This window comes from Carettochelys insculpta, chromosome 18 (genome assembly GCF_033958435.1).
Source record: "Carettochelys insculpta isolate YL-2023 chromosome 18, ASM3395843v1, whole genome shotgun sequence".
Taxonomy (NCBI): Eukaryota; Metazoa; Chordata; order Testudines; family Carettochelyidae; genus Carettochelys; species Carettochelys insculpta.
Window position 1 is genome coordinate 24530649 of NC_134154.1, and position 27010 is coordinate 24557658.

The 27010-nt window shown below is 45.3% G+C and overlaps 2 protein-coding genes across 2 annotated transcripts in view; both read right to left on the minus strand.

Moving 5' to 3' along the window:
* Positions 1–12098, minus strand: part of LOC142022831 (V-type proton ATPase 116 kDa subunit a 2-like) — a 64743-nt gene extending 52645 nt beyond the window's left edge. The window contains 6 exon segments of the mRNA XM_075013050.1: positions 466–662; positions 2137–2237; positions 2976–3171; positions 3475–3548; positions 4506–4619; positions 11888–12098. Coding sequence (XP_074869151.1) covers positions 466–662; positions 2137–2237; positions 2976–3171; positions 3475–3548; positions 4506–4619; positions 11888–11975 — 770 coding nt within the window. The 5' untranslated portion in view covers positions 11976–12098.
* Positions 12099–12882: 784 nt separating this feature from the next.
* Positions 12883–27006, minus strand: GTF2H3 (general transcription factor IIH subunit 3). Its single transcript, XM_075012272.1, has 13 exons — positions 26955–27006; positions 25737–25816; positions 24091–24197; positions 23281–23444; positions 22529–22591; positions 22180–22209; positions 19157–19185; positions 18219–18293; positions 16393–16446; positions 15407–15475; positions 14172–14307; positions 14041–14077; positions 12883–13949 (listed from the first exon to the last, which is right to left on the minus strand). The coding sequence occupies exons 1-13, from the start codon at positions 26962–26964 to the stop codon at positions 13880–13882; spliced, it is 924 nt and encodes a 307-aa protein (XP_074868373.1). The 5' UTR covers positions 26965–27006; the 3' UTR covers positions 12883–13879.
* Between the last annotated feature and the right edge of the window lie 4 nt (positions 27007–27010).

Consider the following 27010-nt stretch of genomic DNA (forward strand, 5'->3'; position numbering starts at 1 on the left):
TCACAAATGAGGAGCTTTGGAATAGAGCTGGACAGGAACCAATTGACATTGAAATCAAGAGAAGAAAGTGGGGATGGCTAGGCCACAATCTCAGAAAACCATTATCCAGAATAGTCCGTCAAGCTCTCACAGGGAACGCGCAAGGAAAATGCAAAAAAGGAAGACCTCACACAATGTGGAGGTGGTCTACTGAGACTGAAGAACAATAACTGGGATACACCTGGAGCCAGCTAGAAGTTTTGTCCCAAGACAGACTGAAGTGGAAGAGACTTGTAGATGACCTGCGCTCCATATGGAGCACAAGGGTAGGAAGTAGTATATAAACTTAAATAATGTACATATTTTAAATGTTGGTTTTGGATAATTTCTGCAAATGACATTATCCACATTATACAAATAGCGTAACTTCTTTGACATAATTACTCATTCCATTCATTACGACTTTAAAAAAAAAAAAAAACTTACACAGAGCCATGGTAGAAGTAGCCAAGGAACGGTGTATTGTTAAGAGAAGATTGTACACACAGGAAGGGAAACCAGTCAGGAGCACTATTCATTGTCTGAACAGAGCACAACTGGTCAAAAGGCAGGTTTACATTCCCACCGAACACTCCAGTAAAGCACGATCCACTGAACAATTTCTTCATATCTGGTGTGCATTCCTTGAAATAAAAAAAGGGAAGTTGCTTAACATGATAGAGCATGGTTTCCCAAAGTGGGAGACATGAAGAAGTTCTTTAGGGAGCATGAGGCACTCCAGCTCCCCCCCACACACACAATCATTCTCCCGCACCTGAAGAAAGATCCGGCCTTTGCTTCCAGCTCTCAGTCCCTGCCACTTTAAGTGACTGACCCAGCACAGCCACTATTAAAAGCAGGCAGCCGGCAAAAACCCACGTGGAGCTGGCTGCCTTCCACAAATGAAAGTGAGTGTGGGTTGGGAGGGTGGAGGAGGAGGATGGGGTTAGATGGAGAGCTGGGGGTGCCTAGCTTTGAGGGAAGGTAGAGGAAGGGCTCGGGCGGGCAGCTCACAGGGCTTGCAGGGCGTGGGTGGCTGGCCATCTTGTGGGATTCGTGGGGCTCAGGCAGCTGGCCCTGGCAGCGTGGGGCTCGAGCAGCTCAGGCTGGTGGGTGGGTGGCTGGCCCCAGCAGCATGGGGCTCGGTATGGTGGGTGGACAGCTGGCCCTGTCAGCATGGGGCTCGGTATGGTGGGTGGACAGCTGGCCCTGTCAGCATGGGGCTTGGCCAGGCAGCTCAGGTGCCTGTCCCGCAGATGGGGTGGGTGGCTGGGCGAGGGGGCAGCTGGTCCTGGCAGCGCGGGGCTTGAGTGCTGGCAAGCAGGTGGATGGCTGGCTTGTGAGCAGGTGGATGGCGGCTCTGGCAGAGCACATCTCAGGCAGGTGGGAGGCTGGCGTGGGCAGCTCTGGAGGCTGGCATGGGACTCCAGCAGCTGGCCAACTGAGGTTGCCCCAGGCAACCACAAGGGGCCAAGAAAAATTATTTGTGCTTATTTTTAATTTTAAATAATGTTATTATATCAAGCTTTTGTGTTTATTTCAAATTACAAATTGAATTTTTGTTAAAGGTGGGTAGGATGATGGTAAAGAAGAGGTGGGGTGGGGTGAGGGTTTCTCAAAAATCAAAAGGGGGGCGTGATGCTGAAAAGTTTGGGGACCACTGTGATAGAGCTTCTTTTCTCCTTCATCAAGAATGCTCCCTCATGGCAGATGATATTCCTGCTAAGGTTATTAGAGATATGTCTGCTAACATGACTTGGGATTCAGATTAAAATGGGAAATGTGGCACAAATGTTGTATTCCACAACATATTTAGCCAAATCACAACATTGGAGCTGAATATGGCCTTTTAAGGGTTTTCTCTATAGCAAGTTTCCCTTTCTAAATTCTACCATGAAAAGCCAGAGGACGCTGCTAGGAACAGTTTCCAGTGAAATATACTGCTTGGGACACTGCTAGTGACTGAAGTCCTCCATTTATATAGTCAATATTAATGCACAATATTTTAACAAATAATGTTTCAAATATCTTTGTGGACTTACTGTATTTCCCTAAGAGTACTGGTAACATAAAACTTAAAAGAGAATAACTTTAAAAAGTTATATGTGTAATCAGTACCATGTCACAGCAACAACGAATATCACAAATTCCAGCTGTTAGGTTACAAGGACAAGAGCCAAGAGGCTGAAACACTTGGTTAGGGATGACTGTTGCATTTTCTAGAAAAGAGGAATATGAAATAAAATTAGGCCATAAAATTAACATTTGCATTTCAATCCTAGTACTCTGAATTACATGTCAACATTTTTTAAAGTGTGCATTAAAAGATTATTCTTACATAATAATTTTTGTTTAATATTGGCAAACAATACCCAGTTTCTTCTATTGATGCCTTATCTCCAATTTTTCAGTTACTGTACATTTTGGGCCCATCACACCACCACCAAACCCACCAAGTACCCTGTCTCCTACAAGCAATTTTGCATCTCAGGTGTCTAACCTCAAAGATTAGAATAATCCAGTTTGCATTTAGAAATGGCTGGAAAGTGACTAAAAAATAAATCAGACATTAGCTATTCACACGTTAGTAATCATTTTGCTTCTGTTTAAAAAATTATCAATTGAAAAATTAAAACAATTACTACTAGTTTGCTTCACAAGTAATGGAACTGCAGAGATAGATAATTACAAGCTAACCTTATTAAATCATTTTGCAAATGCCCAGAAGACACAACTGCAGCCCAAAAAAATTACAGGCTGAAATGCTAGGCAGCCCAAATAAAATAACTGGTGTTGTGCCTTTGATTTCATCCTTTATCTACAGATCATAAATACATAAGTATTTGGGCAACAAGAATCAGTACACTGGGAAGTGCCAAGGAAGATATACAAACATTCCGAAATTAAACTGGAACCAGCCAAGATACGGATTTCTTTTTAAACACCTAAACACTTACCTGACACATTTCCTGTAAAGGAAGAGTTGGCATATATTTCAGCTTGAATCAGGAGACTTGCCAACACTGTTGAACCACGGCAAGCGGAAACTTGAAGAGTCTCAACAACGCAAAGTGGCTCCATGCAGCAATCAGTTGCGTTAGGCGTACACAACTGCAGATTTCTCATCAAGGTTACAATCACTTTGGAAACATTCTGAAATATCAGTTAAAGTTTGACAGCTATTTTTAAATTTACTAGATTAGTTTTACCCTGTATCAGCTTTGTGCAGGAACTGAATTTTGACACAGGGTAAACCAAACCTCTAAATTCCTACTCTTATGAAAAAGGTTGTGCATTTTCAGTGTCCACAAGAACAATTATTCAAAGAAGAAATCAAGACAAGAAAGGAAACATGGGTGTTCCTTATGCTACTGTTAAGTGAGCCTCGCATTAACTCTTAATACCTCAAATTTCAACTCCCTGCCTTTTCAAGTGAAGAATCAGTATTTTACTTACCATACCACGAGATTCATTTAAACTCCATTCACCATATCTGTTGCTCCCACTGCAGTTTAACAAGGGCAAAATTCCTATATTTAAAATAAAAAAAGGTAAAATTTGTTTTGCTGCTTTCTGTCATTCTCATTTACATATGAAGCAAAGTTAAACCCCAGTCCTGCAACTGGCTCCATATGTTAATATGGATAAAAATCACAGATTTATTTAAATAAGATTCATTTTAATGTTGTTATTTACATTATAAGACGTAATAAGCCTTTTTAAAATTAAAAGTGAATTTCATACAAAATATGTTAAGGCTAGACTGATCATAAGCTAATAAAACATTGAAACAGAAAATAAAAGTGCTAAATCCAAGAGCCTCTACCAATATTGCTGAATTAACAGCTTCTTTTGTCTATAAAAAATAAGCAGGGAAAAACCACTTAATTTTTTGAAGTTAAGTTTTATAAATATGGCATAATATTAATAAACAAACAATATCCACATTTTGTTACAAACTAAAATATACAATTAAGACTGATAATATTGAGCTACATAGTTGCTTCAGTAAATGAATAAACTTATACTGTAAGCTTTTGTAGGTGGCAAAACGATGTATTAAAGCTAGTGTGAAGATTCTATTTAGTTGTATGTAAATCAATTAGCTTTAACGGTTATACAAACCACTGAAAATACACCTTTCTTTAAAAAATAACTGAAGTACAATTCCAAAACTTTGATGGAAATCAGTTATTTAAATTGAGGATTTTCATTTGGTGATTTAAATCACCTTACTATAAATTAATCCACCTCGCCACATTAGCAGACTTCCACATCCATATGAAGCCCTAGTGGAGACAATGTGCAGTGCTGACTGTAGGATCAAGGCTTTATCTGGAAAGTAGGAATCCTCTGTAGCTTCTAGTACAGAAGCAATTGTAAAAGAAGATATACATTTTTCTTTCCAATCATCTTAGGAACAGAAAGTGCATATTTCAACTAATATTTATTTGACTATAATTTTTAATGGTTTTAAGCGATCTCACCTGTCTCTGTATTCACACGAATTACATTTATGGTCAGAGAAACTTCTGCTGAATTCCCTACTAAAAATGAACTGACTGTGGGCCCGGACATGTGGATAAAAGAAGGCTGAAAAACTAAAAAGAAAACAAATTGATATTTATAGTCACAATATCCTCAAAAATCTTATATTCATTCAAAATGGGGTGGACACGGCCTGACATTTCTTTTCTGGCATTCTAAGTTTAATCTACATCATTAAAAATAAACAAATACCTATTTCTCACAGAGATCAAAAAAATAGTGGCCCATCTAATTTTTGTTTTCTATATTCCCATCTCCATGAAGGCCTCTACTAACCATTTTAACTTAGCCCAAAGAAACAAACAAAACCCCTGAAGGACTGTGGGGGGAGCTATTTCTTAATGTCTCTTACTTCTCTCGACACACATGCTGACACACATTATATTTGATGGAGTCTTGTCTCCAGCCTTTGCTAAATATTTAAAAGAAAGTTGTAATAAAAGTAAGATTATGACTCCCGCAAAATAAACCTCTAATATCCAGCATCATTTACCCCTGTCAAAATATTCCAGACAGGATCAAAGAATCAAGGAAGTTTAGAGCTGGAAGAGACCTCAGTATGTCATCTAGTCCAACACACTCCTCAAAGCAGCTATATCTATGCTACAGAACTCTTTCATAAGATGAGCTTCTGAAAGATATTCCCCAGATGGCCATCTTTCGAAGGAGCGCATCTACACACAAAAAGTAGATCAGGCCTTCAATCCACTCCTTCAGAGGACCGCTCCGCTCTTCCGAAAGAGAGCATCCACAAAGCTACAGGCACTCTTTCAAAAGAGCAGAGTAAGAAACACCATGGATAGGGTTGCATGGCTGACAAGCCCTTCCGAGGCCCACAGCAAGCTGCTCCCTTAAAGGGCGCTTCCCAAACTCCCACTCCCTGCACATGCTGAGGCCTGCAGAGCTGCTACAAGCATCGCAGAGCCCACGCAGGGACCTGATGGTCAGCAATGCCCAATGGATCCCCATCAGCAGCTCCTGGCACTAGTGCTAGCCCTCCTGGGTTCCATGGTCAGACACCTGGCCATGGTGGTCGCAGCCATCCTCCACCTCTTCCTGGGGGGTGGAAGCTTCCCCACCCAGGCCCTGGAGCCCTTCAATCCAAGATCCCACCAGCCAGCATTCCCCCACACACACCTAAGAGTACCCCAGCATCTCTGGAGCCACCCCAGCAGCTTCAAATGGTGGGAACGGCGGGTGATGGGTGTAGTAAGTACAGGCTCAGTATGAGGCCTTAGGCCTGAACCAAAGTAATGGTCAAGACTTTGCTATACTAATGTAGGTTATGGATATATATATATATGGAGTATATAGCATATATATGGAATATCTATATGAATACATATGAATATATGCTCACTACACATGATGACTGTTTGGGTGTACCACAGCAGTGTTGATTGCCATTTCCATTCCTTTGTTTAACCGACCTTGTAACTTAGCTTTCTTTGTCTGACTGATCATGTAGCAGCACATTCCTGTCAACACAACAACAGTTAGTGCCTGGATCCCCATTAGGAATACGCTTAGAGTACGGACCACTGGATGTAAAGTCACATCCTCTGGAATCGCCCACCAGGGTGTTTCCACCTCTCGGTGCACCACATCAATTTCATTTATCTGCTGTTGAATCAGTTGGGCTATTGGTATTAGGGATACCCCACTCCTGGTACCACTACATGATCGGTCAGACAAAGAAAGCTAAGTTACAAGGTCAGTTAAACAAAGGAATGGAAATGGCAATCAACACTGCTGTGGTACACCCAAACAGTCATCACATGTAGTGAGCATATATTCATATGTATTCATATAGATATTCCATATATATGCTATATACTCCAGATATATATATATATATATCCATAACCTACATTAGTGTGTATATATATATATATATATATATATGTTTATGCACCAGCAACCCTCTTCTTGCCAACTTCTGTGAGTAATGCATTCCTTTACCTCAAGCAAAGTCTTGACCATTACTTTGGTTCAGGCCTAAGGCCTCATACTGGGCCTGTACTTACTACAATGGGGTTTGGGATGACAGCAGATGGCTCCAGAAAATCCAAGTGAGCAAGAGGTCCTTCCACTGGCTTGCCCCTGCCCGGAGACACCAGGACACCTGTATGTGGCCCATCCTCCCCCTCAAGAAGCAGGGCACCATTGCCATGTGGAAGCTGGACACCCGACATCTACCAGTCTGTGGGGCACTGGTGCGGTGTGGCCAAGGCCACCGTTGGGGCTATCCTCATGGAGGTAAGGCATGCTCAGGTCTCGCACCCACCACAGGGAGTGGGCTCCTGGGCAAGTGGGACCCTTGGCAGCTGGAGGCATAGGGGAAGGGGCTGGGAGGGGACATGCAGGAGGGAACTGGGCAGCACACAGGAGGGAATGGGCCAAGAGGGAGCATGGGGTAGGGGGCTGGGCACACCTGTCACGCCCTCACAAGAATGCACCCTCCCTCTCCTGCAGTTCATCTGTGCGATCAATGCCATGCTGCTCTACAGGGTCATCTGCATGGGGGATGGGGACGCAGCCATTGCAGGATTTGCTGCAGTCAGCTTCCCATATTGTTTCAGCGCCCTGGACAGGATGCACATTCCTATCCACACCCCGGAACAGAGCACTGGCCACTACATAAGCTGCAAGGGCTACCACTCAGTAGTGCTCCAGGCGCTGGACTCGAAGGGCCAGTTCATGGACATCTATGTGGGCTAGGTGGGCTGGACACACTCCAACCTTTGCCACCGCATGGAGGCCAGAACATACATTCTTTCATGAGTGGTCCAGGTTGGGGATGTCACCATGCCCCTCTGCATGGTGCCAGGTGCCTCATACCCCCTGCAACTCTCACTGATGTAGACCCACACTGGCTACCCTGACCCCACACAGGAGGTGTTTAACACATGGCTCAAACAGGCCTGCAATGCGGTCAGGCAGGCTTTTGGGTGCCCGAAGAGCTGGTTCAGGTGCCTCCTCACACGTCTGGAGGTCGGGCTGCGGAACATCCCCCAGGTGGTGGGTACCTGCTGCGCCCTTCACAACATCATGGAGGGTAAGGGCGAGGCCTTTGTGCAGGGCTAGGCAGCTATGAGCAGCTGGCCACTGCCCCAAGTCACCACTCCCACCAGGATGGGGTCTGGATTAGAGAGGTCCTCCATGAGAGCTTCACTCACGGGCCCCAGTGACCCCAAACCACAGCCACCCCACACAGGTCACCCCACACGATCCCCTCCCACGCACATTCACCCCTCACCATCCTCCCACCAGGAGCATGGGACACAAGGATGGTGCAAAAATAAACTGTTTAAGGAAAACTATTAACTGTACGGTTATGACAGGGGAGGGTGAAGTGGGGCATCAGTCCAGGCCAGGGGTTGAGGGCCACAAGACCTGTTGGCCCCAGGGTCCTCTCCCACCCCTGATTCAGGGTCCCCAGTGGGCCTGGGATGGGGTGAGAAGCATGGTGAGGTAGGACCATGGGAGGGCTTGAGCAGGATCAGGCTCAGCAGGGAGGGCAGTGAGGGAGCACGGGGGTGGGCCAGGTGCTGCCGCAGGACTGATATGTTTTGCAGGTTGGCCATGAGGTCCTCCCAGGCAGCCCTCTGCCACGCCAGGTACACCTCCTCCAGATGGAGGCACCACTCTACCACCTCCGCCTGGCAGCAGATGGTGTCCTCATCCATGGACCACTGCAGTGCCCTCCTGGTGCAGCCCTGTCATGGTGCTGGTGGTGGGGTGACTGGGCCCTCTCCTCCATCCCTCCCAGGATGTCTGGGACCATAGTCAGGTCGGGGCTCCCCCGGAATTCTTGAAGCGCAGCTGCAAGGATGGAGAGTGAGAGACATCAGTCCCTCAGTACCGGACCAACGGCCATGCCCCCGATGCCCCTGTGGGCACTAGCCCCTGTCCAACAGCACAGAGACCATGGGATATCACAAGCACTGAGGGGGGGTCCCTGCCCAAGTGGGGCAAGCCTCGGGAATGGTCCAGCCCCACACAACCCCCTCCTTGCATGCATGGCTCACAGCACTGTTCACAGGGACAAATGCTGAGTATTGCTGGCAGCCATTATGGCATGTCAGGAGCTACGGCTATGCATGATGCGTCCAGCCCGGATCTGTTGGGTGTGTGGGTGGCCTGGTGGCAAACTGTGATACTCCCGCCTCATGAGCCAGGGTGTGCACCCCACCAGGTACTTACCAGAAGGACCCTCACTGAAGTCCAGCAATGAAGTCGCTGCTGGCCATCACCCTACTAGGTAACTGCGACAGCAGGTAGATGACCAGTTCCCCATCGCTGCTGTCCCAGGAAGATGGCTCCAGCTCCCACTTAACCTTGGGGTGCAGCTTGTCTACCGCTGTGCCCAGAACTGTGGATGCCAATGAGTTGTCCCAGGGCCCCAATAGGCTTCAGAGCTCTCTGTAGTAGGGTCAGGTTGTGGGACCTGCCCCGACCATCTAGTGGAGCCCCAGGCCCAGGCGTAATCCTGCCGGCATTCTTTAATCTTGTTGGGGATCTGCTCCTGGGTCTGGGCCAAATGTCCCCAAGTGACAAGTCTGGTGGCAAGGCGGGTGAAAGCAGACACATCCCACTGCTTGCCACCCATCTCTCGGCAGACCTCCTCCTCCTCCTTTCACAGCCCAAGGGGGTCCCTGAGCTCTGGCTCAGTCTACGAGGGTGCCCATTTTTTCAGGTGCTGGCCAGGGTCCTGAGAACCCTATGCGAGCTATGATGGGAGGGGGGGCCAGGGCTCCTGAAGCTGCTGGCTGCTGGCCATTGCTGACTAGGGAATGGCCATGAGGGCGTGCTTCAAGCAGCTCATGCCTTTGCTGCCAACATGTTCTCAGCTTCCTACCACAGGGTTTCTGGATCTGTGCTGCTTTAAACAAGGTTGCTATCAAATCCCCCTTCCTTTTTCTCTTCTGCACACTGCAAATAAGACCAGTTCCCACAGCCTCTCCTTATAAGTCATGTGCCTCAACCCCCTAATCATTTCAGTTACCCTCTGCAGGACTCACTCCAATTTGCTCACATACTTGCTTGCAATAACCACTTCCTCAATCTGCTGGCAATGCTCTATAGGTTGAACCTCTCTAATCCAGAAATCTCTCATCTGGCAACATCCCTAATCCAGTATGGTTTTAGTGAGCCAGATGACCACTTATCAAGGGCGTGGCCAAGTTTCCCATGGTACCATAAAGTTAGTTTACATCTACCAGTCCTGTTTCTCATAGTTCTGTGCTATTATTTAGTTGTAAAGTAAACCCTTGTTAATAGTGGGGAAATAGCCTAATAGGGGGGAAACGATGTCCATTAAGCCCAAAAGTCCATTAAATACAAGGGTTTACATAGCACCCGCCCTGCCAGCACCCCCAGCCCTCCCAACTCCCCCAAATAAATGCCATTGCCTCACTAGAGCTGCCGGAGCCACTGGAGTTGCCATGTACTCCTCCCACCAGGGTGGTGTGTTTAGAGCACATGGCAGCTCCGGTGGAGGTCCAGGAGCAGCGGAAGCTCCAGCTATGACGGCTGGAAGAGAGGGCCCCACCAGCCATGGTGACAGCGACTCTGATGAGTTGCCTTATGTATTTTCTTTGGATGTGGGGGCTGCTGGTGGATTTAGCAGACTTTGAGAACAAGAGGGGGATTGGCGGAAGTCAATTGTTCCCAAAGTCCATTAAATCAGGGCCCGTAAAATTGAGAATTTACTGTAATTTACCTCAGATGTCTTCTAAGAGCCCAATAAGCAGCGAAAGTGTTGGTAATGGGCTAGGCAATATTGACCTCCCGTGATCCAGCAAATTCTTTCATTCAGCACTGGGCAGGTCCCAAACATGGTGGACTAGAGAGAGGTTCAACCTGTACTAATGCAGCCCACTATGTCATTAGCCTTCTTGGCAAAAAGGGCACACTGTTGACTCATATCCAGCTTCTCATCTACTGTAATCCCCAGATCTTTCTCTGGGCAACTGTTGCTTACCAGTTGATCCCCAGCCACTAGCTCTGCACTCTTCAACCTCAACAGATTTCTTTATGCCCAGTCCTGAACAATGGGAGTTCAGCTTATCCACTCATCCTGGGACGCATATGGCTCTGCGCTCCCTCCCTCTGCTCCCAGGCACCACCCTCCACTACTCTGATTGTCCAGAATTCTGGCAAATCAGAGCAGTGTTACGAAGCCTCAGGACAGCACGGCTGTGGAGACTGCTGCTACCCATTCCCCAGCCAGGGGAACAGCAGAGAGCAGCAGCAGAGACTGGAACCCTTCCAACAGAGTTCATGGTCTGGATCTGGTCCTGGCTTACCCGATCGGGTCCACAAGGCTCTGGGCGCCACACTTCCACCCCCTCTGTGGGCCAGATGCTATGGAAGACAGCCCCAAGCTTTGGGGTCTGGACCCACACAAACCATGGGGTAAATCTGGACCATGGGCCACCAGTTCCCCACACCGATCTAAGCCATACTTCTTTAACTTGTTGGCAAGAACACTGTGGCAGACCATATCAAAAGCTTTCCTAAAGTCAAGGTAGATCATGGCCACCACTTTCCCCATATCCACAGAGCCAGTAATAGCACCATAAAAGGCAATTAAGTTGGTTAGGCATGATTTGCCCTTGGTGAATCCATGCTGACTTTTCCTGATTCACCTTCCTTTCCTCCACCTTTCAAAACGTATTCCTTGAAAACCCGCTCCAGGGTTTTTCCAAGGATGGAAAAGAGGGTGACCAGCCTGTTTAGCTGCATACGCTGAAGAAAGCCAGATTACTGGAGCAGACCCACAGCAAGCGGGAGGCTTATGCCTTTTTCTGGCCCGCCCTTGTCCCTATGGTCAGCCCCATGCAATCCATCTCCAAAACATCTACTAGTCAGAGTCACTGACAGCGAATGCCCACTGCCCACTCTCCAAGAGCCTCCCCTGTCCAGCACCTGACCCTGCAAGACCTCTTCCTTCATTCACTATGTCCTCCTCCTCCTTCTCGTATGAGACTGACTAACTCTCAGTCTGTACACCCCACTCTGTGACCCCACCACCCTAACCCCTGCCTCCTCCATCCCTCCCCATTACCTCATCTTCCTAGCTCTGCACAGGGCTCGGCCCCGTCACACAGCCCCTCAGGGGTCTTTCTGGTCTCTCCCACAACTTCCCCCACAGGTTCTCTGGGTCTTCCCAACGGCTCCCTCCCACTTCGCACAGGGGTCACTGCCAGCCCCTCGCCCGACGGCCCCACAGCGCAGGCGCCAGTGATCTTGGCGGGGCTGGCACCGACCAGCGCCCCGCACGCCCCGGGGTGGTAGCCAGGCGCGAGACGCTCACCGAGGGAGCCTGGCAGGGCCAGGCTCTGGGTCCGCCCCGCGGGAGGCTCAGAGAGCAGCAGCAGCGCCCAGAAAACAGCGGGGATCATGGCCGGAGCCGCCTGAGCACGGCCGCCATTTGCAGCGGGCCTCGGTTGCTATGGAAACGGCGGCCAGCGGCTCGCAGGAAGGACTGGGCTGCAGAAGCGGCTGCAGGGGAGCCGGTAGCTTAGCTTAGCTTAGCCTTGGCCCGGCCCCGAGGCGGGAGTTCCGGCACCCGCCGGTGGCGTGGGGTGGGAGGGAACGACTGCACACGAGCCACTGCCCAGACCAACGATGCCCCGCTCAGCTCGCGTGACCCGGCGCCGGGCAGGCCTGCCGGGCTGCAGCCGCGCTCCCTGCGCAACACAGAGCGGGGCTGCCCCAGGGAAGGGCTGTGGCGGCCTGGGCCGCTCGTGTGCAGGAGGCAGGGCACTCCTCGTCTAAACCTGCGACTGGGGCTACCGGCCGCACGCGGGCGCTGCACGGGCCGGGCAAAAGGGCTCCCTCTGCAAGAGCAACACCGGGCCCGTCGCTTCCCGGCAGAGGCCTCGCTGCGAGGGGAGGGCTTGTGCAGTTGTAAAATTAAGTGTCCGGCTGCCCAGAGCTCCTGTAAAGGCCTCTTGCTTCACCCCACGTAAGCAGGTACACAGTGTGTACCCCAGTAGTACTGTATTTAGCGTTTACACACCACGCAACGGCCGATATTCCCCTCCTCCCCGAGGTGAAAGTAGGCGGTTCCCGCCCAGGGGTGCAGCTTTGACAAGAGTGGGGCAAAAGCCAGCAGGGACCTGTAAGAAACGTTGTTACTTTCACCCCTGCCTCTTAGTTGCAGATGTCTGAAGCTAAAATATTTATCAAGTTAGTCAGCAGTATGCAAGATGCCCTCTCTGTTGTAGCCTCTAAGTTAACCTTTGATTTTGCATTTCAGGGTATTTAAGGGAGGCTAAAAATTTAAAAAGGCAGGGTTTTTTTTAAAGTCACTTTATTACAAATATTTATATAAAGCAAATTATAAATACAGTGTTCACATAAAATTGCATTTAGCTAATAAACAAGCCAGTAAAGGACTGGCATCTTCAATAAAATGGTTACACAGGCAAAAACCTGATGAAAATATTATAAATCATCATCTCCTGCATATACCAGTAAAAATAATGTATCTATGCTGTCTTCTGCTTAGAAAACAATTAACCCCATATTGCCTCTGAGTAGTACAATTACTAAATATAGATTAAAACACCAAAACATGCAGGTACGTATTTAAAATAGGAAATTTTTTCTTATTCTTTGTTTGATTTAAACACATTTGGAAAACTAAGAATGTGGACCATGAGTTCACCTGCTGAGATAGAGAAAAAAGTCATAACCAAGGTCTTCCTATATTATCTTTCTTCAGTGCTAGTCAAATCTAAAAAAAATGTGCTTTCAGATTTAAACTGTTTTCCAGTTTCAAAAACATCTTAAAAACAAATCCCTATACATGAGTGAAAAACAGACCTAGATCTTTCTGTTACTAAACTTCAAAAGGAAAATTACTAATCTGGGCATTACCTAGTAATAGATTATTCAGGTGACTAATTTTCCATTTGCTTTTGTTTTGGGGAGAAGATATCAAAGTAAGCAAAGAACAAAACACACGTAAAACAGATAACACTAAAAGGGAATAATTTAGTATGGAGGGGAAAAACGATACTTGCCTCTGCTCAAATGAAACTGAACTAAAAGTGTGTCAAGAAGAGTACAGAATCCTTCCATAATACTACAGCCTGGATCCTGCAAACACATGCCACACGAACTTTTACTTTACAGTGCATGCTGGGTCAGGGGCTATGTATTTCTATTCTACCTCTGACTAATTCTGTAAACAGAATTAAGGATGTTATTCTATGATGGTAAATGCACCTTTAGCCTTATACAAGCAGCAGTTTCTGTCTCGTGATAAATCACAATGAGATTTGATGCACCTACATTGCTATACAGCTAATTTCAGTTTCTTTTTCTTGGCCTTCATGACAGGTGGTAATGAAATCTTAAAAGCAGTCCTGAAACAATACAAGAATAAAAATAAGAAATGATGAACACATTTCTAAGCTTAGCCTATATAAGCAAACAAAAGTTAAGAAAAGCACTTACTCGCATGTGCTACAAATAGGGCTGAAGTTGCAGAATACTGGAAAATAAAAGAATATGCTAGTTTCGCTAAAATAGTTACTTGAAACAAGGGAAATTAGGTCAGTTCTGTTAAGTATACTTGTAAAACTTACTTGACAAACACACAGAGCAGACATAACCTATTTCAATGAGATTTCGATGACAGAAGCAAGCTGCTCGATAATCAACATGAATAGGGGGTGGAAGAAATAGTTGGGATCTTTGGTCTTGATCAGGAAGAAATACCCACTGTTAAATTAAAAGGGGGATACTTTAGAAGCTGGAAGAGAGCTACTGGGTAAATTATATTTTGTTATATACATCAAAACTATTGCAGAGAAGTTATCTTCCCACCTTGCAAAGAAATTCACCTCTATTCATTATATAATTTGAGAAGGAAGGGAATTTTGTCCTCGTTTACCTTCCAGCAAATTTTTTCATGCTCCATAAATAAAACACAGCTTTTTAAAAATCAAGTCATTTTAAGACATGGCAATTCATTCAACATCAATTTTAACCACGTGTGAATTTAGTGGGGGTTAGAGGTGCCAGAATGACACCCTCAGAGACATCACAAATTTATCCACACAGTCCATAAAGAACAAAGAGTAATCAGAAGGTTTGCTGCACCTCATTCCCTCCTACCACTACAACATCTCAAATTCTAACCTTCTGCAGGTAAAAGACTACTTTAGTCATTGTGGTCCATTTACTCTGAGTGCTGTGCAGCAACTGCCAACCAAGTTGCCAGTTGCTGTCAGTTCTGGTGGGTACTTTGTCACTGACACTTTTCCACTAGGATCTGGACCAGACCAATTAATTTGAAATAGCCCAAGGAACAGTCATCAGATTGTAACAACTTTCAGTCCTTACTGGCCTAGCCTGGATTGGAAACAGAAGCCTAATAGTAAAAGCTTATATCCTACTGTTATTTTCCTCCAAGTCTGAACCAGCACTTCAGGTAATTGATATTCTTAGATATATCTCAAAGCATTTCCTTTTGTTCAGTTTTCCAGTCTTCTCCCAAGAGAAAGCTGGAAAACTGACCAAGGGGAAATATCTCTCAGAGTATCTAAGAATATCACTTCGCCCTTCACTACAGTATTCTACATAACATGGAATCTTTGAAAGCCCTCCTGCAAAGCCTGACCCTCGTGATGGTTGTCCATGTCTTCCCACTGCAGCATCTAAGGAAGTACATCAAAGAACTGAATCTCTTCGAGCAGTCAAGGTTTCCAACCGTCAACTTCCATGTCAGCTCAAGAGTCTGGTCCTCTTCTTTAAGAAGTCAAGAGGCATTTCACAACTGATTTCTACAGGAATAGGAGCAATCCTCCAGTTAACTTACCAGTAAATACTGCAAAAGGGATGGCATCTGCGGCACTTTCAAGTATATGCCTCCTGTAATGTCACAAGCCTGGAAAGCACATGTTGCAAACGCTCAGCATGGGAACAATTTGACACAAACCTGTATAGAAATTGCTACAGGCTACAGAACGTTTAAAAAAGTCACAGAGTTCAAGTTCAAGTCCCACAGAGTTCAGATCCTAAAAAACTTCTTTTCCTCAGATATTTCAATCCCTGGCTTTTAAACATGGGAAGCTTAAAAGGGCAGGACTGTCTGTGGAAAGAGCTGAGAGCAAGAAAGTGTCGCTCCTCTCTTCGGTAATGCAGTAAAAGTTAGATGTTAGAAATAAGTGGATTCCAATGGACCTCAAAGTTAGATAAAGAGCCAGCTTTTTAATTACATTTCTTAAAACCACAGTTTTTCCTTACACTGCTTATATACCCGAGAGCATTTTTTGCTTAATTCCTGGTTGAAATTTTAAAACTGAAGGACTTTTCTCCTCTCCTAATCAATAATTTGAATAAAAAGAATCCTCAATTGTTTAACACTATCCTACCCTAATATTCCTCATCTACATATACTACCAAAAACAGTATCAACTCAACAAATTTTTATTCCTAGAAGGAGAGCAATAGTTTCCAGTAATCGGTGTCTGTTAAATAGAGAACAGTTCAGATTCAAGCCAGACGATGTAGTCCAACAACAAGTGGGAGCAGAACTGAAAAAAGAAATCTGGTATGACAGAGTATCCAGGAGATAACATTGAGAAATCTGCATTTAAGATTTTGTCACGTAAAAGGGAGAAAACGGGAACCTTTTAATTATTGCACAAGACTAAGGCTTTATTTGCCCAGTTTTAATTTTTCCATCCCCAAGCAAAAAGTCTGAGAAGAATGATTACAAATTTATCAGAAAAACAGTCTATTTTCACTTCTTCATTGGGGATCCAATATACTCAATGGGTAAAAAAAAAATTTAGATTATACCTGCTGTAGAAGTCCTGAATCACAATCCAAAACACAGGCATCAATTAAAATATTCTGAAACCAAAAAGATGAGGCTTATAGAAAAAGGAAATTGCAATATATATATAAACACCTCTCCATTAGCATTACTGCTGAGCTCTGTTTTAGCTGTATGTCATATGTGACATGACTAGGCTATGGGCCTTCAGCATCAAAAGAGTCTTACTTTAACCATAGTATGTACTACTTCATCCAGCATTCCAGGTCCAATAACTGACAATATGGGATGGACCCCAGATGGAGCTTACCTAATATATGCTATCTAATTCTAAGATATAGCAGGTAAGGTTCAAATGTCATTGTGGACTGAACTGATGCCCATTTTCTGTTCAAGTGCATTGACCTAGAATTTATATTTTAACTTACCTGTCTCCTCCCAAGGCACGAAGATACTCAGATATCCCCAAGTACCCTTTACTTAGAAATACATATGCTATAGGGATAGAAAATCTTTATCTTTACAAGTTCATTAATCTACTATATATTTGAGAGCATTTGTGAGTCTGTCCGTGGATCTGTCTGTCTTTATTCAAGAACTCCTCCTAAACAGTAAGAGCGAGGACCACTAAATTCAGTATATAGCTTCCTCTACTCCATGGTTTCCCAAACTGCGGCATGTGAGGCAACTCAGCCCCGCCCCCCATCACTCCCCCAACACCTGAAGAAAGATCCAGCCTTTGATTCCAGTTCTCAGCCCCTGCCATTTTACATGGCTGACCCAGCCCAGCCACTATAAAAAGCAGGCAACCAGCAAAGACCCATGTGGAGCTGGCTGCCTTCGGCAAATGAAAGTGAGTTTGGGTTGGAGTGGTGAAGGAAGAGGATGGGGTTAGATGCGGGGCTGGGGGTGCCTGGCCTTGAGGGAGGGTAGGGAAGGGGCTTGGGTGAGCAGCTCGCAGGTCTTGCGGGGCTCAGGCGGCTGGCCAGTTTGCAGGATTCGTGTGGCTCAGGTGGCTGGCCCCAGCACAGCAGGTCTTGTGTGGCTGGTCCCGGCAGCATGGGGCTTGGGCGGCTTTGGCTGGTGGGCTAGCAGCTGGCCCTAGCAGCGTGGGGCTTGGGCAGGCTTTTGTTTTTATTTCAGATTACTAATTGAATTTTTTGTTAAAGCGGGGTTGGATGATGGTAAAGAAGAGGTAGGGGAGCATGAGGGTTTCTCAAAAATCAAAACCCACTGAATCATAATTGAAAGCAAGGAAAGGATTTGCAAGTTTTGCCAGGAAAATGGGATGTGCCTGGAATGGGATTGCATCTCATAAAACCATAAAGAGACAAAACCACCAGGCAACAAAAGGGGATGACTGGGGGTACTCCCCACCCCTAAGGACTGACCCAGCTACAAGCTTCCCATCCTCCAGACACCATTTAGTGAGGGCGGGGGCATGCTGAATGAAGCTCCCTTTACCCCATTCATACAGGAACATTGTGGGCTGTTCCCCATTGTCAGGGATGTTGGGGAACATGCACCAGTTTGCTAAATTCCTCACTCTGGCTGGCGAGTGCAGGGGGCAAATAAACCTGGACCTGCCCCAGCCAGGGTACATTCACCCCTCCCCTAGCCATGAGGAGGTGCTTTTCACCTGGCCCCAAGCTGCTGCGGTGAGAGAGGGCTGGGGTAGTCCTTTTTCCCCAGGGCAGCCTGCATACTGAACCCCTCATCCCCAGCCCCACCCCAAAGCACTGACTTAAATGAAGAAAAACAAAAATGGATTAAGGACCTGAGCAATTCCAGGTAAATCTTCAAGTATTGAAATAATTGACTATTTTGCATAATAAAATTGTAAATTCACCTGTTTCTGTGCTGCAAAGATCACATTCATGAAATTCATGTACTGTAATGCACTGTCTTCTGCTGCTTTTATGATCTAGGTAAAGTAATTTACACCTGTTAGCCTACATAATACAGGTTGTATAGGTTGTACCGCCTAAAACCAGCACTCTCTAGTCTGGCAGAACCAGGGATGTTCCAGGACCACAGAGCCAGCCAGGAGGACAAGCTGCCGCCCATGTCCTCTGGCTTTCCTGGGGGGCTGGAGCCATCCCTGGGAGCCCCCAGATGCACAGGCAGGAGCCACATCCCCCAGCAACCCCAGGACAGTCAGAGGAGTCAGCCACACAGGGCCCGGGCTGGTGTCCCCAGACACCCTTGTGGGGCTGGAGGCAGCAGCCATGCAGTGCTGGAGCCAAGTTCTGGGCAGCCCCATGAGGCCAGAGCTGGGGCTGAAGCCAGCGCTGGATTCTCTTGGTAGCCCCACAGGACCCAGGCCAAAACCACATCCCAAGCAGCCCTGCAGCTGGAGCCAGTTCCCCCAGCAGGTCCACAGAGCCGGAACTGGGGCAGAGAGCAGCCATGTGGGGCTGGGTTGGAGCTGGTTTCTCCTGGCAGCCCTGTGGGGTCACAGGCAGCCACACAGGGCTGGAGCCACACCCTCAGTGGCCCTGCCAGGCTGGAGCTGCAGTTGGTATCCTCCAGAATTCCTAGCAGCATGAGCGGGAGCCCCAGCAGCAGCCTAGGCCAGGGAACCCACACAGCACCAGACAGGTGAGCAAGCCGGCAGAGGTGAGGTTCGGTGGGTTGGGGGCTGGTGACAGGGAACCTCCCCTGGTCTCTTAAAATACTCTTGTTGGGGACAAGTCAGGTCCCAACAATGCCGGACCTGGGAGGTGGAACCGGGGCTACTACTGGGTTTCAAGACTCATTACAACAACTTAATACAGAGGCTCTTACCAAAATTCTTGATTTAATTTCTTGACTTCCTACATATTGGAGACAAAGAAACATGTATTAGTGTTTCACAGTGACTCCATACGTTAGCCTCCAATATTTTTTCTTTACAACTGTGTAATACAATTATATCTCTCTCTCTCTTTCAGCAGGTATAGGAGAGACTACTTTATTGGTAAGTTGAGAGAACCAAGCATTATGAAAAGAACAAGAAATCTGACAAATATCAGCAGACTTAGTTCAACACTGGTGTGAAAGTGGATACCACCACATTCATTTATTCATTCTCATAAAACAACTGTATGATGCAAAGCAAGAGAATTTCAGTCTCTCATTGATAGTTCATTGGCTCAAGCCCAGACCAAGTGTATGTCTACACTACGAAATAAAGTCAAATTTATCAAAGTCAAATTTGCAACACTGGATTTTATAAAGTCGAAGTTGAGTGTCCGCACCTGCCCACAAAGTCGACTTAGTGTGTCCCCACTAATCACCAAAGTTCAACTGTTGCAGCAGCGCATTGTGGAAACCTATCCCAGAATCCCGAGCCCCCTTGCATTCTGGGATTTTTTTCTACTGCTGTATTATGGGAACAAATTCCCCGCAAATGATTGTGGAAGTGTGATGTCATCTTCTCATACTGCATTGCCCTCAAAACAAAGAGCCATTTTTCAGAAGTCTCTTTCCCCAATGAGATATTGTTTGAGGTATCTGCATCACGGAACTGTTAACCAAATATGCCCTGATAGCACCCACCATCATCTTCCCAGACTGCATCGTCCTCATTCCCTTCCCTTTGAAACCAAACAGACAATTTTCAAAAGGAAATTAGGAAAAGTGGGGAATCCCAAAGGGCATTGGTGTCCAGTGGATAGCATCACTCAGAAGCAGAGAAAGAAAGACAGAGAGCCTTGCTTTCTAGCGGTTAGGCTCTCTTCCCCCGTTGAAAATCAGTGATCCCTCTGGTGAAAAAGCACCTGTCACAGGGCGGGGCAGCAAGTCAGGGAGCTGTCAACCCCACCTATCAGGGCGTCTGTATCATACTAACAGGAACCTCAGTGGTCCCTTGGGGAAAGGACACCTTTCACAGGGCAGGGCAGCAAGTCAAGGAGCTGTCAATCCCCCACATTAGAGAGTCTGTCCTCCAGGTGTCTGTCTGCTCCCTGCACAATGCAGATCATAGGATACTGTACAGACTGTGCGGCTCCCCTGAGCCGCACACTTTGGGAGGCTCCCGTTAGCAAGGTGCAGGCACCAGAATATAGAGGGGCCAGCCTACAATGCAGCTTGGGTCAGGGTTGGCCCCCCAGTCCTCTGGAGCCAGTGGCTCTAGAGAGGCTCCTGTTAGCATGAGGCAGGCAGCAGATTTCCCCCAGCAACAGCCAGCCCCTGAAAACCTTTGCCAGTGGGGAGCCCTTCTGCTGGCTACAGCCAAGCTTCTGAAATCTTTCCCACTTTTGGAGTCTTCACCACGCATAAGCCAGGACATGCTGCCTGGAAGAATGGTCTGCACTGCACCGCAGGCTCATGTTTTTATTGGGTCAGGGACTAGCCATGTGGCATGATTGGGTGGGGGACAGACCCCCAACTGATTGTTGCCTCCGGGGAAGGGGGGTTGCCCCCATACAAACGTGTCCCACAGAAAAGAAGTATCTCAGCCTCTCATACAAACATGACCCACAGAGCCTAGCAGCCATGTCATGTGGTGGGGTGGGGGCTGGCCTGCCACACGGCACCAGGTGGGGGAGCAGGGCCTCCACATACAAATTTGGAGCACAGAAACAAATATCTCGGCCTCTCCTGCTCTATCCTGTGCAGGGAAGAGGCCTTCATGACACACAGAACGTGCCACCTCGCTGTCTCATGCACCGCTGTCTAGTCTTCACAGACAAGCTACCACGGGCTGGGCTGGGGCATGGCCGCAAGACAAACTGAGACCCTGGCTCTCCTGACAGCTCCATGCTGTTGCTCTGTAAACTAGCTAAATGCAATCACCATGCTGATTATAAAGAAATGAATTCAAAATGGCACGCTTCCTGTTACCTACTTCCTGCTCACCTGGAGCAATGACCCGAAAGGACACCTCGAGAGGCATTGTGGGACAGTTTCCGGGGCTAATAAAATCAGTTTTAACACTGGTTAATCTATGCTGCTTTAGCTCAACATTGTAAATTCGGGTTTTCAGGTAACTTTGTTGGGAAGTCAGCAGCACAGAAGTTGGTGTTACAGCAGATTAGAATCAACTTATTGAACGCTGGGGTGTAGATGGAGAGTTTTTAACATCGATTATAGAGCCTTAAATTCGACTTTATCTCCTAGTGTAGACCAGTCATAAGCATGAGGCATGCTAATGGGTTTCTGGTTTGTAATTTCAGTTCAATGCATAGATATCCACATCACAAAACACAAATGGATGCATTGATTTGCTGTCACAAACAGCAACTTACATACAATGTCCTGGCATGATCCTCCAAAAGTCATTCCAGGCCTTAATCACAGACCACAACCACTCCAGATTTCCTTCACCAACATCAGGCTTTATTATAGTCTTTCAGTGGGCCACAGCCTGCACTGTGACATGTATTTACATTCCATAGCCAGCTGCCCCACTAGCTTCTAACGGAGAGTGCAGCACTTACTGACACTTACTTCAGCCTTCCTTCCAGCTCCCCACTCTTCCTTCTTACCAGTTTATACAATCCTAATCAGTAGGTTTGCTTCTCCTTCCATTAACCTCTCAGTTGTAGTATTATTCAGTTAAATGACACCTTCTGTCAACTGTCTGTCTTCCAGTTCAGTCCCACTTAACGTACACTGGTGGATATTTCAGTGAGAGGCTGCTGAATTAACTCCTGGCTCAACACACCATGTTACACTTGTCAACTCCTGTATTACCAGTCTTCCATCAGGGCAGGTTTAGACAACCACTACTCCCAACTGATGCCAGTTGAAAAAAGTTCAGCATGTTTCCTTCCTCCCCAACTCTAATACTCACGTAAATATTCCTGTAGAAGAAAAGACTGTACCTTTTACTTCCTTGTTCATCCTGTGGATATCTTTTATACTTGGTATTCAGGAAACACTTTATTCTAGGAACATCTGAGAAATAACTGTAAGCCTTCCACAACTTCCTAAAACAGACAGGAAATGCACGACCTGCACTCAAAAATTTTAAGCTCTTTTAACAACACACACTTTATTGAAGTTTCAGATCTCATGCTATTATACTCATAAATCATAACTGAAGTAGAATAGACTAACAGTAGTCTAACACAGAAGGCTACCAAGAAACAGCTCAAGATTTGCTACTGTGATGGTGTGACTAGTGTAAGGTAGCAAGAAAAATTTTGAAAATGCCAGTATTAAAAAGGATACAACAAAGTGCTTTAGCAAGGGATCCTGCCAACAAAGTTTCTGTTTGCTGGCCCTTCATGTCAGCTACAACACAAAAAAACACAAAAATGACTTTTGTACAAAACATAGCAATGCTAAATATTTAATTTGAATTGTGTCTTGGACAAATAATATTAAAACACAGACCTTAATAGAGGTTCAATAATTCACTATCCGATTTACCCAAAACAAATTATTGCACATTAAAAAACTAAGGAGCAATAGAGAATAAGCTTCAGAAGACATGTAGAGCAGCTTTCATATGTTGCTAGGCCTCTTTGCAGCTATTTTGTAATTGTTCATATTAAGCTTAGGAATTTCTTTTACTCCATCCAAACCTGTAGACTGCCTTCATAGCCTTAATTATCGTTTATCCAAACTGTCCATATTTAATTCAATTATTACATCAGACCCTTAATTTTTTGTTGTTGTTGTTTCCTCTGGAGTCTTCCCAACTTCACTACAGCTTTCTGGTATTGAGCTGCCTAGACTGGGATAAAATATTTCACCTGTGTTCTAACAGTTGTACAGTTATCTTAGCAACTCAGCTCCCAAGTAGATTATAACCATCATAAAGAAGGTAAAATGTGGAACTTAAACTTGTTAACAATGTATTTTTCACATAACATCTCAAACTACTACCTTTCTTATTTTAATAGCATTTTAAAAAAATAAAGAGCCTGAGCAACCAAATTAACCAAATGGCTATATTCTTTAGCAAAAGGTCATCTTACTTTGTGTCATCAGGTCTTTAATCTCCTCTGCGATTACTTCATTTATTGCAGTTAATAATTCATATTTTCCATCTTTGCTGCCAGAGCAATTAGACTCTACGAAATTACCACCATCTCCAAAGAGATCTGCAAATGCCCAGTGCTTTCCAGGGTACAAGAAACGACTAAAAGCAAGAAAGAACAGCACATTATTTATCATCTGTTTTTAAGGAAATAGGTAAAGACTCGCAAATTCAACCACTGTGACAATTTTTCATTCCATACTACAATTTGTAGTACCCAAGCTACAAACACACCCTTTACATAGTTAGATAGTTAAACCCCTATACGCTGTAAACCCCTCACCCCTAGCCTCAACATTAAATACTTTCACACTCATCCTGATGGGAACAGGTATTCAGACACCACCTGCCTTCAAGAAACTCCCCATTGTTTCTTACCTGTGCAAGCAATCGCTCTGTTGTTCTAACAATCTCCAGGAAGTAAACTTGCACCCTCTTGTTACCAGTGCATCTTTCTCCATTCATAGTTCAAGATTGTTATTTTTAATTTCAAAAGCTATTTGTCTTCACCTTTTTCTTCTCCCAGTACCTTTGTCTTGTTTTCTTTTGCATTCAGTAATCACTAACCCAGAATCCTCTCCCTTTGCTGTTTTTAGTCTTTTGCGTAATGAAACATGTATTTCATACATCATCTCTTTTACCTTTGGTTTGAATTATTCTCTTCAGCATGCTGAGCTATTCAAAAGAGGCATATGTGACAGGACGTTTTATAAATCAAAACAATACTGATATAAGAAAGTTACTATACCTCTCTTGTGTATGACTTGCTATTACAGCAAGTTTGTTGCTGCGATTCATAAATAGATGTGAATTTCCCATCACCATTACTGCATCCAGGCATTTTGATAATGTAAACTGATGAAGACAAAAAATAATCAAGAAAAGATGTGCGAAAAGCTCATAAAAACGGATGTACCATAACAACCACCAAGTTTAAATAAAATTAACTTGAAAAGTCTGTACACACAAGTAATAATTTCATCAGGATTTGGAAGTTACAAAGGGGATGAACATGAAATTCAAAAGGCAGACAGTCCCCTCTATAGTAAGTGGGCAATTGACTGAGCAGGTGTTTTTCCACTTATATGTATGTGCATACAAAACAGAAACAGAAATGGAAATTAAATACTATGAGAGATTAACACACTCCAGAGCTGTTAACAATCATTGTGATGCTCCAGAGTATGTTTGGCATTGGAACACAATTTATGTAGGGTTCAGCATTTTCCAAAGCACATTACAACGATTTACTAGCTAATGCTTGTAAAAACTCAGTGATGTAGGTATTATTATCCCAGTTTTAAGGATGAGGAAACAGAGGAATTGAAATTTTACAGTTTTCAAGTGTCCCCTAATCAAATGTGCGTGTCTAATTTAAGATACTAACAACATGTTTTTCAGAGGAGCTGAGCACAGGCAACGCCCGCTGATTTCAACTAGAGTTTTGTATGTTCAATGCTGCTGAATATCAGGCCCAAGATGCCTCAATTTGAGGCTCTTAAAGTTAGTGGACAGTTTTGAAAATGTCAGACTAAGTTCCTTGGCCAAAGCTTACAGAGCAAGTCAATGACAAAAACTGGGATTAGAAGTCAGGAGTACCTGATACTCTGTCTTGCATTCAGTCAAACTGCTGCAGTGCAAATCAAACCAGAATATTATTTGTTTAAAAGAACATTCAACATGACAAGGTGTTACAATGTTTATGATGATGCAACAAAAAATATCAGAGGTATGGAATGGCCTCAATATGAAAGGAGATTAATAAGGCTAGGATTTTTCAGCTGGAAAAGAAATAACTAAAGATGGGATCTGACTGATGTCTATAAAAATAGTACAGAGAAGTAAGTGCTATTCACTCCATGACACAATGAATAGGACATCACCAAACGCAATTAACAGACAGCAGGTTTAAAACAAATAAAAGAAAGTATCTCTTCACAAAACGGACAATCAGTGGAACTTTTTGCCAGAGGATGTTGTTAATACCAAGACTACAACAGGGTTCAAAAAAAAGAACCAGATAAATTCATGGAGCATAGATCCATCAGTGTCTATTACCCAGGATGGCCACGTTTGATGTCCCTAGAGCCTGTTTTGCTTGTTTGGGAATGAGTAACAGAGAATGGGTCACTGGATGATTTCCTGTTCTGTTCATTTGCTTTGGGTCACTTGGCATTGGCCACCGTTGGAAGACAGAATACTGTGCTAGACGGACCTTTGGTCTGACCCATTATGTTGTTTTGCATAGTTTTGTATTTAAACAGTATTTCACAGTTTCTCTCCAGCAAATGCAGGGCATTGGATTGTCAGGCATTTAAAATAAAAGAAAGTAGTGAAAATAAAAAGACTTCTAGAAAACTTCATTATGATGCTATGCTAGTAAGGAAGCCTTACCTCAGATTCTTCTAGTGCTTTCTTCCCCCACCAGATAGGATTGGTGTCAACAATAATAACTAAGAGATTTAGCTCATCATCTAGAAAAGCAATAATACATCTGTTTGAGAACAAGCAACACACTGACAGGATGGCATCAAGTGACAGCTTCTTTATTAATATGAGAAGGCTAAAATTTAAAAAGATATATAAGCAAACAATACCATTTGTTTGGACACCCATTTAGTTGAGTGTGCATAAGAGTTTACAGGATAAGAGTCTTATATTCTAATGTTTTTAAATTAGACATTTTTCTTTACTAACAATTTGTCTTACACACAACAGCAAAAATGTCAGCAGACAATCTAAATATAACTGAAGTTATCCCATAAATTTATTCCACAAACTCCATTAACAACATAAAGCATGGAGAAAACTCTTAAGTTATACATAACGAAGCATGTATATTTTTGAAACCAAATATGGGGTGGGGCACTTTGCAATGCATAGACAGTGTCATCATCATCAATAACCATGGGCTCAGCGCCCATTCATGTCTGATGTCTCTCTCACTATTTCCTTCCATCTTTCCCTGTCCAGTGCGGAGTGGCTTAGTTTCTGTAGACTAGCTCTGCACCAATCTACTACGTCATCTAACCATTCTCTGTGGGGTCTGCCTCTCCTATTCGAACCATCCATACATAGACCATAGACAGTGCGTCAGGGGCTATTTCCGAGCTAAACTGATTCTAGTGTGTTTTCTTTCGCCAGGCTACAGTTCAGGGTTTATCAGCTTATGTATCAACCTTTGCATTCACAGATCCCAGCGCAGGAACAATTTTTAAACCACAGGGGGTGTGCGCCGGTGCGGGTGGAATTACTGTAAGTGCATATGACTGACAAAAAAGAAACGTCGGCTGCGTAGAAACCCCTCGTGTACTCAGCGGCACCTCAGTGTAAAAGAAGGGGACCCTCGTAGGGAGCAGCTGCATCCAGTGAAGGGTCCCACCGCCTCTTCTCTCCCACCCGCCGAACAGCGGCGCTCTCCGGCCACCAGAGGAGTTGGTGGAGGGCTACGGAAGGGGAAGGATGGGGCCGAAGGTCCCAGGCGGGAAACAGGTGGCAGGAGAAAGAAAGGCCTCGGGCCGAGCCCTGAGGAGAGCGCGATAGAGATGACAAACTCAGCACTTCCGATACGACCCCAGGCGACAGGACGGCGGCGACTTGCTGGGAACTCACCTGCGCTCATAGTGTCCAGCCCCAGGCAGGCGGAGAGCGAACACGGGCTGAGCCGC